General features: G+C 57.3%; 1 protein-coding gene across 1 annotated transcript in view; it reads right to left on the reverse strand.

Moving 5' to 3' along the window:
• The window catches only part of LOC311529533 (WAP four-disulfide core domain protein 2-like), a 31,759-nt gene extending 21,420 nt beyond the window's left edge, over positions 1–10,339 (reverse strand). The window contains exon 1 of the mRNA XM_084645510.1: positions 10,216–10,339. Within this exon, the coding sequence (XP_084501636.1) occupies positions 10,216–10,309 (94 nt within the window). The 5' untranslated portion in view covers positions 10,310–10,339. The remainder of the gene's footprint in view (positions 1–10,215) is intronic.
• Between the last annotated feature and the right edge of the window lie 3,150 nt (positions 10,340–13,489).

Below are 13,489 nucleotides of genomic sequence, written 5' to 3' on the forward strand. Positions count from 1 at the left end.
TCTCGGGATGTCCTCGGCAGCAGTATGACCCCTCCCAGCCCGGTCAGGCCCCAGGGCCCACGCTGCGTCCGCTGGGCGGCTTCCCTCAGGGACAGGGATCAGGTCATCCAAGCGATCCCTCTCTTCCAACTGGGCAATCAGCTGTTCCTTGGTGAACTTCCCGATGTGCAGCCCCCTCTGCCTGCACAGCTCCACCAGGTCGCTCTTAAGGCGTTTAGCGTACATCTCCCTGCTGGCCACTCGCAGGCCGGGCAGCTTTCCACGGTTTCCAGGGAAAGCCCCTCGTGTGCCAGTCCTTCTTGAGGTCACCAACTCTTTGCCAGGGTCGAGCTGCAGACTCCTCCGCCCCTGGGACCGCTCGCTGCAATCCCCCGGGGGACCCTGTTACTGCAAAAGTCCTTCTCTCTGATCACACACTCCCAGGGGTTAACCGCCCCCTGAAACCGTCTCTCTCTGAATCTTCAGCACGCCTGGTCCCCGTCAATCCCCCTTCATTTTACTGTTCCCCAGTCACTTACTGCAGGAAGCGCCGTTCACGGGGTGCAGTAGATCCCACCTCTGCCACCAGTTGGCACAGAGTGTGGGCGAGTCAGGGCCCTGCACCCCTCTTCCTGGGATCCACTGTGACTCTCAGCCAGCCAGTAAAACAGGTTTATTGGACAATAGGAACACAGTCTAAAACAGAGCTTGTGGGTACAACCAGGACCCCTCAGTCAACTCCTTCTGGGGGGCAGGGAGCTTAGACCCCAGCCCTGGGGTTCCCCTGCTTTCCACATCCAGCCCAAAACTGAAACCAAAACCCCTCCAGCAGGTTCTCTCCTGCAGCCTTTGTCCAGTTTCCTGGGCAGAGGTGCTACCTTCCCCATCCTGCCCCCCCCTCCGGCTCAGGTTACAGGCTCTCAGGTATCCCATCCTCAGTGACAGGTTTCAGAGTAACAGAGTAACATCAGTGTTAGTCTGTATTCGCAAAAAGAAAAGGAGTACTTGTGGCACCTTAGAGACTAACCAATTTATTTGAGCATGAGCTTTCGTGAGCTACAGCTCACTTCGAAGTGAGCTGTAGCTCACGAAAGCTCATGCTCAAATAAATTGGTTAGTCTCTAAGGTGCCACAAGTACTCCTTTTCTTTCATCCTCAGTGAAACTCCCCTGCCACTTTCCCAGGTCACCACTCCCCCTCCCTGCTGCATCACACCACCCCGCTCCCTACTGCATCACAACCCCTCAGCTGGGTCCATTTTGGGAGGCAGTGAGCCAGACAAGCATGTCTGCACTTCACTCCTCATCCCCAGCCAGCCCAAACTGACTCCCCTTCCAGCCCCTCCTCCTCTGGGCTTTGTCCCTTTCCCGGGCCAGGACCTCACCAGATTCCTTTGTTCTCCAACCCTTTAGCTCTCACCTTGCAGGGGGGAAGGGCCAGGCCATCAGTTGCGAGGAGACAGAGTGTCGGCCATTTATGTACGCTGGCCCTTTGCTCTGCAACAATTACACCCCCTTATCCCACCACCTAGAGACTTAAGAAATGCCTTCGGGAAACTGGGGCACCCTTACAGTATTCAGACGAAACATTCAGAACAGTCCCACTTCGTCCATCTGTCCCCCCTTCGAGACCAAACTTAGCGGGGTCACTTTAGCTGGTGACCTGGGGAAGTTCGAAGCCACCAACGTTCCCATGGATGCCCCAGCATCTCTCCCATTCCTTGGTGGGAGTTACACCAGGCCCTTCCAGTTTTACGCCCTTCCTTGGGTTGGGTGTGCTTGATGGCACTTGCTGGCGGCATGTGGGAAGGTTTATGCGGCCCGCGCCCTTTTTCCACCCCAAAACCCCTGGGGTTCAAACTGGGATCAGGTCTTCTCCTAGCGCTCCAGTCTGGAGCCAACTAGGGGGGGTGCTTTTCTTGACCTGCTGCTCACAAACCGGGAAGAATTAGTAGGGGAAGCAAAAGTGGATGGGAATCTGGGAGGCAGTGACCATGAGTTGGTTGAGTTCAGGATCCTGACACAGGGAAGAAAGGTAAGCAGCAGGATACGGACCCTGGACTTCAGGAAAGCAGACTTCGACTCCCTCAGGGAACGGATGGGTAGGATCCCCTGGGGGACTAACATGAAGGGGAAAGAAGTCCAGGAGAGCTGGCTGTATTTCAAGGAATCCCTGTTGAGGTTACAGGGACAAACCATCCAGATGTGTCGAAAGAATAGTAAATATGGCAGGCGACCAGCTTGGCTTAAAGGTGAAATCCTAGCGGATCTTAAGCATAAAAAAGAAGCTTACAAGAAGTGGAAGGTTGGACATATGACCAGGGAAGAGTATAAAAATATTGCTCGGGCATGTAGGAATGATATCAGGAGGGCCAAATCGCACCTGGAGCTGCAGCTAGCGAGAGATGTCAAGAGTAACAAGAAAGGTTTCTTCAGGTATGTTGGCAACAAGAAGAAAGCCAAGGAAAGTGTGGGCCCCTTAATGAATGAGGGAGGCAACCTAGTGACAGAGGATGTGGAAAAAGCTAATGTACTCAATGCTTTTTTTGCCTCTGTCTTCACTAACAAGGTCAGCTCCCAGACTGCTGCGCTGGGCATCACAACATGGGGAATAGATGGCCAGCCCTCTGTGGAGACAGAGGTGGTTAGGGACTATTTAGAAAAGCTGGATGTGCACAAGTCCATGGGGCTGGACGAGTTGCATCCGAGAGTGCTGAAGGAATTGGCGGCTGTGATTGCAGAGCCATTGGCCTTTATCTTTGAAAACTCGTGGCGAACGGGGGAAGTCCCGGATGACTGGAAAAAAGCTAATGTAGTGCCAATCTTTAAAAAGGGAAGAAGGAGGATCCTGGGAACTACAGGCCAGTCAGCCTCACTTCAATCCCCGGAAAAATCATGGAGCAGGTCTTCAAGGAATCAATCCTGAAGCACTTACATGAGAGGAAAGTGATCAGGAACAGTCAGCATGGATTCACCAAGGGAAGGTCATGCCTGACTAATCTAATTGCCTTCTATGATGAGATTACTGGTTCTGTGGATGAAGGGAAAGCAGTGGATGTGTTGTTTCTTGACTTTAGCAAAGCTTTTGACACGGTCTCCCACAGTATTCTTGTCAGCAAGTTAAGGAAGTATGGGCTGGATGAATGCACTATCAGGTGGGTAGAAAGTTGGCTAGATTGTCGGGCTCAACGGGTAGTGATCAATGGCTCCATGTCTAGTTGGCAGCCGGTGTCAAGTGGAGTGCCCCAGGGGTCGGTCCTGGGTCCGATTTTGTTCAATATCTCCATAAATGATCTGGAGGATGGTGTGGATTGCACTCTCAGCAAATTTGCGGATGATACTAAACTGGGAGGAGTGGTAGACATGCTGGAGGGCAGGGATAGGATACAGAGGGACCTAGACAAATTGGAGGATTGGGCCAAAAGAAATCTGATGAGGTTCAATAAGGATAAGTGCAGGGTCCTGCACTTAGGACGGAAGATCCCAATGCACAGCTACAGACTAGGGACCGAATGGCTAGGCAGCAGTTCTGCGGAAAAGGACCTAGGGGTGACAGTGGACGAGAAGCTGGATATGAGTCAGCAGTGTGCCCTTGTTGCCAAGAAGGCCAATGGCATTTTGGGATGTATAAGTAGGGGCAGAGCGAGCAGATCGAGGGACGTGATCGTCCCCCTCTATTCGACATTGGTGAGGCCTCATCTGGAGTACTGTGTCCAGTTTTGGGCCCCACACTACAAGAAGGATGTGGATAAATTGGAAAGAGTCCAGCGAAGGGCAACAAAAATGATTAGGGGTCTGGAACACATGACTTATGAGGAGAGGCTGAGGGAACTGGGATTGTTTAGTCTGCAGAAGAGAAGAATGAGGGGGGATTTGATAGCTGCTTTCAACTACCTGAGAGGTGGTTCCAGAGAGGATGGTTCTAGACTGTTCTCAGTGGTGGAAGAGGACAGGACAAGGAGTAATGGTCTCAAGTTGCAGTGGGGGAGGTTTAGGTTGGATATTAGGAAAAACTTTTTCACTAGGAGGGTGGTGAAACACTGGAATGTGTTGCCTAGGGAGGTGGTGGAATCTCCTTCCTTAGAAGTTTTTAAGGTCAGGCTTGACAAAGCCCTGGCTGGGATGATTTAATTGGGGATGGGTCCTGCTTTTGAGCAGGGGGTTGGACTAGATGACCTCCTGAGGTCCCTTCCAACCCTGATATTCTATGATTCTATGATTCTATGGAGGGCTGTGATTTGGGCTGTGTTGATTAAGAGCCCCCATCTTGACCTTAGCCGCCCTCTGATCAGGTGTCTCTGTCTCCCACTGCTCGGCATCATCCCCTTTCATTGGATGCAGCCACGTCGGGGCAGAGGGGTCAGGATACACTGCAAAGTGCCGCCCCAATAGATTCGGCTGCAGCTTTTTAAGGGCCTGCCCCATGGCCAGGCATTTCTTCTTTATGGCCACGTAGTTCTGCTCCCGGGCAGCAGCTTCTTGCTTGGGCACCCAATGGGGTGTCTCCCCCCCCTTCGCATCAACCGGCATCAGCACCGTGCCCAGCCCTGCGTCTGAGGCGTCGGTGACACTGAAAAGGGCTTGGCACTGTCCAGGTTTACCAGATTTACCAGGCCCTGATTAGAGCCTCCTTCACCGCAGAGAGCCCTCTGGCACTGCTCAGTCCAGACCAGCTTGCCTGGCTTCTCCTTCTTACATAGCTCAGTGATGGGAGTAGCTATGAGCTAAAGTGGGGGATAGTCCCAGTCATACCCCGCCATCCAGATAAAGGTCTGGACCTGTTTCTTGGTCTGGACAACAGGCCAATTTCTGACCCTCTTCACCAGCCCGTTGGACTGAGGATGATATGCAGAGGTCCAAGGCCAGACCCCACATTTCTCCCACAAGCCTCGGAGTCGGACTGACATGAAATTTGACCCCTGGTCTGTAAGGACCTTGCTGGGGACCCCCTCTCTGCTGAAGATGGTCAGCAGCGTGTCTGCCTCGGCGGAGGGCAGATCCCCCAGCCCTAGGTAGCGGTTGGCAAAATCCATCACCACCAGGATGCATTTCTTCCCTGACCCGGCCGCCTTGCTGAGGGGCCCCACTATGTCCAGAGCCCCCTTCCCTGCCGTGGGATCAGTTCCCAGCAGCACCTCTGGACCAGCAAACCTGGTTGGCAGCCGTCCTGCCCTGCCTGTGGGTCCCCCCCTCAGCTGGGGTCTCAGCTCCCCCCGTACTCAGCGCTGCCCTTGCTGTCCCCGTGGGGGTAGGCAGCGAGCTCTCTGCTCTCCTCACAGCATCAGAGCCAGCAGGAGCCCCCTCTCCGGTGTGCAGGGGGTTGGGGAGCATCTCTCTGTCTCACCCAGCCCCAGGGGTCTGGTTACAGGCAGGCAGGTAGCCTGAGCTGAGCAGCTCCTTCCCCCTGCCAGCCAGGTCATCTGCATTCTCACTGACCATTTCCCTCTCCGCCGATTGGTTCCCCTGGGTTCAAATTCAAACCCTTGGCTGTTACAGGAGCAGGGCCTGGATCCTGTCCCAAAGAGACACAGTCACCCCACAACAGGGTCTCACAGCTGATATCCTGGAGAACCCCAACAACCAGCCAGCCCCACCCCTCCTGGGTCAGCACAGGGATCTGGGCCATAGGCAGGGCGAGGGGCTTCGTCCCTGGGACCCTCACCCAGCTCACACAGCCCCTCAGCCTCTGAGGCTGCACCACACGGGGCCAGACAACAGTTCTCTCTGTCCCAGGATCTCGCCACCCCAGGAATGTCTCCCCATTGACCATCACCTTCCGCTCCCACTGGAGGTCTGAGGGGCCTGCCCCAGGAAAATCCACACAGACATATACGTCGGGGTCAGGAGTGGGAGCCTGTCCACCTCCCCACCCATCTGGCTGACGGAGTCTATGGCCTTGGGACCCAGCAAGGGAGCTAGACACCGGGGCTTTTCCGCAGGGTCCCCCTGGTTCAAATCTCCAGCCTGCTCAAAGGCAGTGAGGTGGGCATCCACATCCCGCCCCTCCTTAACCAGGGGCAGCAATTTAGTCTCGAGGTTCCCTGCGGAACTGGCACCCCCGGGATCTATCCCCACTCACCCCGGGAGGTCCCCTAGGCCTCTCCGCTCCCCCACCGCCAGTTCATGCTGCTGCTGCTTCTGCAGCTCTTTCTCGGGCTCTCACTGTCTCCCACAGTCCTCTCGCTCCTTCGGGCTCAGCTCCAATCCCATCTGTCTCCGATCCCCCGATGGGGAACCCGATCGTGAAGATCCTCGTCTGGTCGGGGACAGGAGTTTTGGGGGTGCCTGGCTCCCACTCCAGCTGCTCCCAGATCCTGCTATAGCCCCATTAGGGTCAGGAATCTGTTCCTTGGAGCGGTTATCCTCCTCCAGCTGCACGATTAACTGTGCTTTGGTGAACTTTCCAATGCTCAACCCACCCTCTCTTTCTGCACAGGGTTACAGTGTCCTTCTTAAGGAGACGGTGACAGGCCATCACTCCGCTCTTCCCAAGTTGTTGTGGACTCACAGGCCTGTGTGCTCTCGGCTCCCCACGGTTTCCAGGGAGAACCCCTAGTTCTCGAGGTCACCCCGTCTTCGCCAGGGTCGAGCTGCAGACTCCTCCGCCCCTGGGACCACTCACTGCAATCCCCAGGGGAACCCTGTTACTGCAAAAGTCCTTCTCTCTCCCAGGGCCAAGCCGCAGGCTCCTCCGCCCCTGAGACTGCTCACCACAGTCCCCAGGGGGATCCCATTACTGCACAGTCCTTCTCGCTGGTCACACACTCCCAGGGGTTAACCGCCCCCCGAAAATGCTCCTCTCTGAGCCTTCAGCACGCCTGGTCCTCGTCAATCCTCCTTTGTTTTACTGCTCCCCAGACACTTATTGCAGGAATCGCCGTCCACAGGGTGCAGTACATGCCACCGCTGCCACCACTTGTCACGGAGTCCCCGGGCGATGCTCTGCAACTGCTCCCTACGAAACCAAGCAGGACTCGGATGAGGTCTCCTCTCTGGGAGCAGACTGTCTGCAGGGCAAGAAGCTCACACGGCTTCTGCCTTCCTGGGTCTGACCTCGGAGCATTCAGCATTCTCTGCCCCGCTGTACGCTTCCCGTAGCGAGTCTGCCCAGGTGGGCTCCTTGGGAAGCCAGAGGGTCCTGCACCCCAACTCCGCAGTCAGACGTGACTCTCAGCCAGCCAGTAAAACAGAGGTTTATTAGATGACAGGAAAACAGACTAAAACAGAGCTTGTAGGTACAGAGAACAGGACCCCTCAGCCGGGTCCATTTTGGGGGGCAGTGAGCCAGACAACCGCGTCTGCCCTTCACTCCATGTCCCCAGCCAGCCCCAAACTGAAACTCTCTCCACCCCCTCCTCCTTCTCTGGCTTTGTCCCTTTCCAGGCCAGGAGGTCACCGGATTCCTCTGTTCTCCAACTCTTTAGCTCTCACCTTGCAGGGGGGAAGGCCCAGGCCATCAGTTGCCAGGAAATAGGGTGTCCGCCATTTATGTACCCTGGCCCTTTGCTCTGCAACAATTGTACTCCCTTATTCCACCACCTAGAGACTTAAGAAATGCATAAGGGAAACTGAGGCACCCCTACAGTATTCAGAGGAAACGTTAAGAACAGTCCGACTTCGTCACACCTTGTAAGTAAGGTGTACTTTAGTTGTTGGTTCATCTGTTCCGGAGATGTCAGGCAGCGATCACTGTGCTGAAATCAGAGCATGTGTCCAAGGTATCAGGCTGCTAATGGGGATAAGGACTGGGTTGGGGATAGCTGAAACTGCCCAGGGCAGTAAGGGGAGGCACCCCCAGTTAGCAGCTTAGGACCCAGCTGATGACACGCCCTGTGGCCAAAGCAAAGGGGCACCGGGTACGTGCACCTGTTGATGGTTAGCTGGCCTTGGCGGTATGGCAACCCGAAACCCCCCTGATCTTTATAACAAGCCATCTGAAGGCCCAAGGTGGCAGGGAGCCCAGAGATGTGCTCCACAGCAGAAGGTAACAGGTAAACCAGATTTCAGAGTAACAGCCGTGTTAGTCTGTATTCGCAAAAAGAAAAGGAGGACTTGTGGCACCTTAGAGACTAACCAATTTATTTGAGCGTCCGATGAAGGGAGCTGTAGCTCACGAAAGCTTCTGCTCAAATAAATTGGTTAGTCTCTAAGGTGCCACAAGTCCTCCTTTTCTTTTTAGGTAAACCAGAGTGCAGGCTGGAGCGAGGCCCCTGCGTTCTGTGATCTCTGTGCCGGTAGATGGATTAACGGCCCGCGGGACAGAATGGCTTCACTCTCTAGAGCTGCCCTGTGGCACCGATGGAGAATTGGCTGCACCCAGAGACACCAAATGACCTTTCCATTCTCCTGCCCTGTGAGTTGAAGGGGTCTGTTCCCAGCTGGGAGTGCCATCTCACCCTCACCGGAGTCACTGGCAGGTTTGCACACCGTGACTCCTGGGAGATTAACTGCTAAAAGACCTGTTCTGGTTGGAGCCGCCTCCAGCCAGCCAGAGTGCCCGAGGGGGAATTAACTCACTGGCACCAGCTTGGAGAAAGGAGCCTGCTTGCATGCTTGGATTCGGTCCAAAGTCTCGGCATTTATACCTGGGAGCTGGAAAGAATCTGACTCTCTATCTACGTGTGACGTTTCCCCAGATGCTCATGTTCCGCCCGTGGGGCTGGGGTGTCACTGCAGGACCAGGCTGCTTCCTGGCCAGGATGCCATCTCCTCCTTTGCTCTGTAGCATGAGCAGGGCAAGTGGGGAGGGCAGACCCAGTCCCAGCCCGCACGGTGCTCCCGGTGAGATGTTATCAACGGGGAAAGCACCAGCTCCCATAAGCCCATGCGGGAAGCAGGGGGCTAGCCTGCCCGCTCCTGCCACCGGGGCTCCAGCCAGGGGCTCCCCCCACTGCAGGGCCGTCATGACAACACAGTGAGGTTGTTCGGGCTCTGCAGGCCTGGAGAGGATGGGGCCCATTGCCAGCCCAGCTGTCTTGCCATCCCTGGGGGCACCCCTGGATTTAGGGGGATGGGGCCCTGTAGGCAAGTCTGGTCCCTTGCGAGGAGCAGTGGGGTTAGCTGGTGGAAACCCCCCCTGCAGGGAGAGTGGTAAATGATTACAAGCTGTGGCTTGTCTAATTGCTACTGTTCCCAGGGAGGCGACCCCAGGCGACCTCTCTCCTGTTCCACAGTATTTCTCAGCTGCTCCAGGTTCTCTATCCTGGTCCCCGTTGGAGGGCGCGGAGGGGGGATGCCCTTGGCTTCTTTTGTTTCAGTTTTTGCCCCCATCTCTGGCCCTTTCCTTTTGCTCTCCCAGCAGGGGAGGCTCTGAGATGTGGGGAGAATGGAGGGCCCTGCCCAGAGCCAGATACGCTTCCGGGTGTGGCCTGGCTCGAGCCCGCAGCGCTGCGCCTCACAATGTCTTGCCCCTTTGACAGAAAGGCCAGACCCTAACCCCAGCCCAAGGGAGGTAGGGAAGCACACTTCCTTAGCCTTCTCCCTGAGTGCTGTCCTAGGCAGGAAGGGGCTGCTCACAAACCCCTCCAGCGGGGCCTGGCGGGACCGGAGGCTCGGTCAGTGAAGTCTTGCTGAAGGGCGGGAGAGCTGCTCCCGATGGTAGGGTTTGCGTTCCAAGCTCCCCCGCCTCAGTGCAGCCCTAGGGAGACCCCTGCCACAGCACGGCATTGCCGATGGCTTCCCGCAGGGCTGGCAGGTGGAATCCATGGCTCCGCGCCCCGAGTGCATGGCCAACACTTCCCTCCACCCCACTTGATAGTTCCTGCCCCCTATTCCCTAGCGCAGCCGCGATCACCCGACCTGTCTCCCAGCTGCTCCTGGGGACCCTGGCCCAGCCCCGGGCCAGCTCTGAGCCGGACTCTGTGCTGGGAGCCATAGGACGGGGAAGTGTCAGACTCAGCCCCAGCATCCCCTGGAAGACGTGAGCTCTGGGCAGGGCAGTGATCTCTGCCTGGAGTCCCAGGCTGGCATGCCCGGCACCCCAGCTCAGCTGCAGCAGGGCCATGCCCCCACACTCAGGATCAATGCACCAGGGTATAGCGCTGCCTTAGACCAGTGCCTACCCACCCACCCCTCCATCTGCTCCCGGTGCCCAGCCCCTGACCTCCTACCCTGAGCTCACCCACGTCCAGCCCCGAGCTCTCAGAGCCAGTCCCTGGCTTCTCTGCCAGGCATACGGGTCCCAGGGGGAGTGGGCTGGGAGAGGGTGCCATGCCTGGCTGCTGCTGTCTGCACTCACCCTGGGGCTGGGGCCTGCGTTGTCCAGCCGTGGGCGGCAGCTCGGTCCAGAGGGCCAGGAGCCCCACAAGGAGGAGGATGGTCCCTGGCTTCATGGTGCCGCTGGTGTGAGTGCCCAGCGCTGAGCCCAGCCAGATTTATACTTGCCGGGGGCCGGCTGGGTCAGCAGGGGGCAGGGCTGGCTCTTGGAGGCCTTTGGGTGCTGAGAAGTGTCCTTTCATTTCACTGTTGGCCAGAGGCCAGTGCTGGCCTGGCCCTGCCCCAGGCAGTGTCATGATCCGAGAAATCATTTACCACGGCACCGTTCCAGCTGGGCCAGGGAGTCTGCGGGGGGGGTGCAGGGGGGGGGGGGGCTGGAGTAACCCAGCTCAGTAAAGAAACGTGTGCCCAAGGGCTGGCTGAGACACCCCAGCCCTGGCACTCTGGGAAACGCTGGGTCCCTCTGGGGAGCCTCACTGGCTCCTCCCTGTCCCAAAGAGCTTGCCCCTCACCAGCTTAACATGGGGGCCGGGCAAGAGCAGAGACCCGAGCCAGGCTAGTCAGGGAGCCCAGAGCAGCTCAGCGGGCAGTACCAGGGACTCGCCAACACACACTCACTCCAGGGGAGAGAAGGACTTTTGCAGTAACAGGGTTCCCCTGGGGATTGCAGTGAGCAGTCCAAGGGGCAGAGGAGTCTGCAGCTCGACCCTGGCAAAGAGGGGGTGACCTCGAGAAGGGCTGGCACACGAGGGGTTCTCCCTGGAAACCGTGGGGAGCCGAGAGCACACAGGCCTGTGAGTCCACAGCAACTTGGGAAGAGCGGAGTGATGGCCTGTCACCATCTCCTTAAGAAGGACATTGTAACCCTGTGCAGAAAGAGAGGGTTGCGCATTGGAAAGTTCACCAAAGCACAGTTCATCGTGCAGCTGGAGGAGGATGACCGCTCTAAGGAGCAGATTCCTGACCCAAATGGGGCTATAGCAGGATCTGGGAGCAGCTGGAGTGGTGGCCAGGCATCGCCAAGACTCCTGTCCCCGACCAGACGAGGGTCTTCACGATCGGGTTCCCCATCCGGGGATCGGAGATGGACAGGATTGGAGCTGAGTCCGAGAGAGCAAGAGGACTGTGGGAGACAGCGAGAGCCCGAGAAAGAGCTGCAGAAGCAGCAGCAGCATGAACTGGCGGTGGGGGAGCGGAGAGGCCTAGGGGACCTACCCGGGGTGAGTGGGGATAGACCCCGGGGGGCCAGTTCCACAGGGAACCTCGAGTCTACATTGCTGCCCCTGGTTGAGGGGGTGTGTGTGTGTGGATGCCACCCCACTGCCTTTGAGCAGGCTGGAGATTTGAACCAGGGGGACCCTGCGGAAAAGCCCCCATGTCTAGCTCCCTTGCTGGGTCCCAAGACCATAGATTCCGTCAGCCAGATGGGTGGGGAGGGGGACAGGCTCCCACTCCTGACCCCAACCTATATGTCTGTGTGGAGTTTCCTGGGGTCAGGCCCCTCAGACCTCCAGTGGGAGCGGAAGGTGATAGTCAATGGGGAGACATTCCTGGGGTGGCGAGATCCTGGGACAGAGAGAACTGTTGTTGTCAGGCTGTCACGGAGTCCCTGGGCGATGCTCTGGAACTGCTCCCTACGAAGCCAGGCAGGACTCTGGGGAAGTCTCCTTTCTGTGAGCAGCCTGTCTTCAGGACACACAGCTCACACAGCTTCCACCTTCCTGGGTCTGACCTCGGAGCATTCAGCCTCCTTTGCCCCTCCGTGCGCTTCCCACAGCGAGTCCGCTCAGGCGGGGCTCCTGGGGAAGCCAGAGGGTCCTGCACCCCAACTTTGCAGTCAGATGTGACTCTCAGCCAGCCAGTAAAACAGAAGGTTTATTAGACGACAGGAACATGGTCTAACACAGAGCTTGTAGGTGCAGAGAACCGGACCCCTCAGCTGGGTCCATTTTGGGGAGGGGCAGTGAGCCAGACAACCACTTCTTCCCTTCACTCCATGTCCCCAGCCAGCCTCAAACTGAAGCTCCCCCCACCCCCTCCTCCTCTGGGCTTTGTCCCTTTCCCGGGCCAGGAGGTCCCCTGATTCCTTTGTTCTCCAACACTTTAGCTCTCACCTCACAGGGGGGAAGGGCCCAGGCCATCAGTTGCCAGGCCCCTGGTGGTGCAGCTGTGACGAAGTGGGATTGTTCTTAATGTTTCCTCTGAATAGTGTGGGGGTGCCTCAGTTTCCCCTACGCAGTTCTTAAGTGTCTAGGGGGTGGGGTAAGGGTGTATGATCATTGCAGAGTATCTAGAAGTATCTCACCCTGCAAGGTGAGAGCTAAAGGGTTGGAGAAGAACAACCCTGAGCAGACTCGCTGTGGGAAGCGCAGAAAGGGGCAGAGGAGGCTGAATGCTCCGAGGTCAGACCCAGGAAGGTGGAAGCCGTGTGAACTGTGGGTCCTGAAGACAGGCTGCTCACTTCCCCAGAGTCCTGACCGGCTTCATGGGGAGCAGATCCAGAGCATCGCCCGGGGACTCTGTGACAGCAGCCTCAGAAGCTGAGGGGCTGTGTGAGCTGGGTGAAGGTCCCAAGGATGAAGCCCCTCGCCCTGCCTATGGCCCAGATTCCTGTGCAGACCCAGGAGGGGTGGGGCTGGCTGGTTGTTGGGGTTCTCCAGGATATCAGCTGCAAGACCCTGTTGTGGGGTGACTGTGTCTCTTTGGGACAGGATCCAGGCCCTGCTCCTGTAACAGCCAAGGGTTTGAATTTGAATCCAGGGAACCAATCGGCGGAGAGGGAAATGGTCAGTGAAAATGTAGATAACCTGGCTGGCAGGGGGGAGGAGCTGCTCAGCTCAGGCTACCTGCCTGCCTGTAACCAGACCCCTGGGGCTGGGTAGGACAGAGAGATGCTCCCCACCCCCTTGCACACCAGAGAGGGGGCTCATGCTGGCTCTGATGCAGTGATGAAAGCAGGGAGCTCGCTGCCTACCCCCACTGGGACAGCAAGGGCAGCGCTGAGCATGGGGGGAGCTGAGACCCCAGCTGAGTGGGGGGAGACACAGGCAGGGCAGGGGATCTGTGGGGAGTGGCAAGGTGCTTGGTAAAGAAAGACTGGATAAGCCTAGGCAGCCTTGTGAGCTGATGGCTGTGTCTAGTCAGCAGGGCGGGAAGGAGAAGAGAGTGGAAGAGGAGTGTCCCTGGACCTTACCTGTTAGCTGGGTGGAGAATTGGGACAGGGAAGGAAACATGCCTGTGTCTGTCAGGGGTATTGAGTTGCCTATGGAGGGAGCTACCCCGGTCTCCAAGCAGTT

This window comes from Lepidochelys olivacea (genome assembly GCF_965140295.1).
Source record: "Lepidochelys olivacea isolate rLepOli2 genome assembly, chromosome: 13".
Lineage (NCBI taxonomy): Eukaryota > Metazoa > Chordata > Testudines > Cheloniidae > Lepidochelys > Lepidochelys olivacea.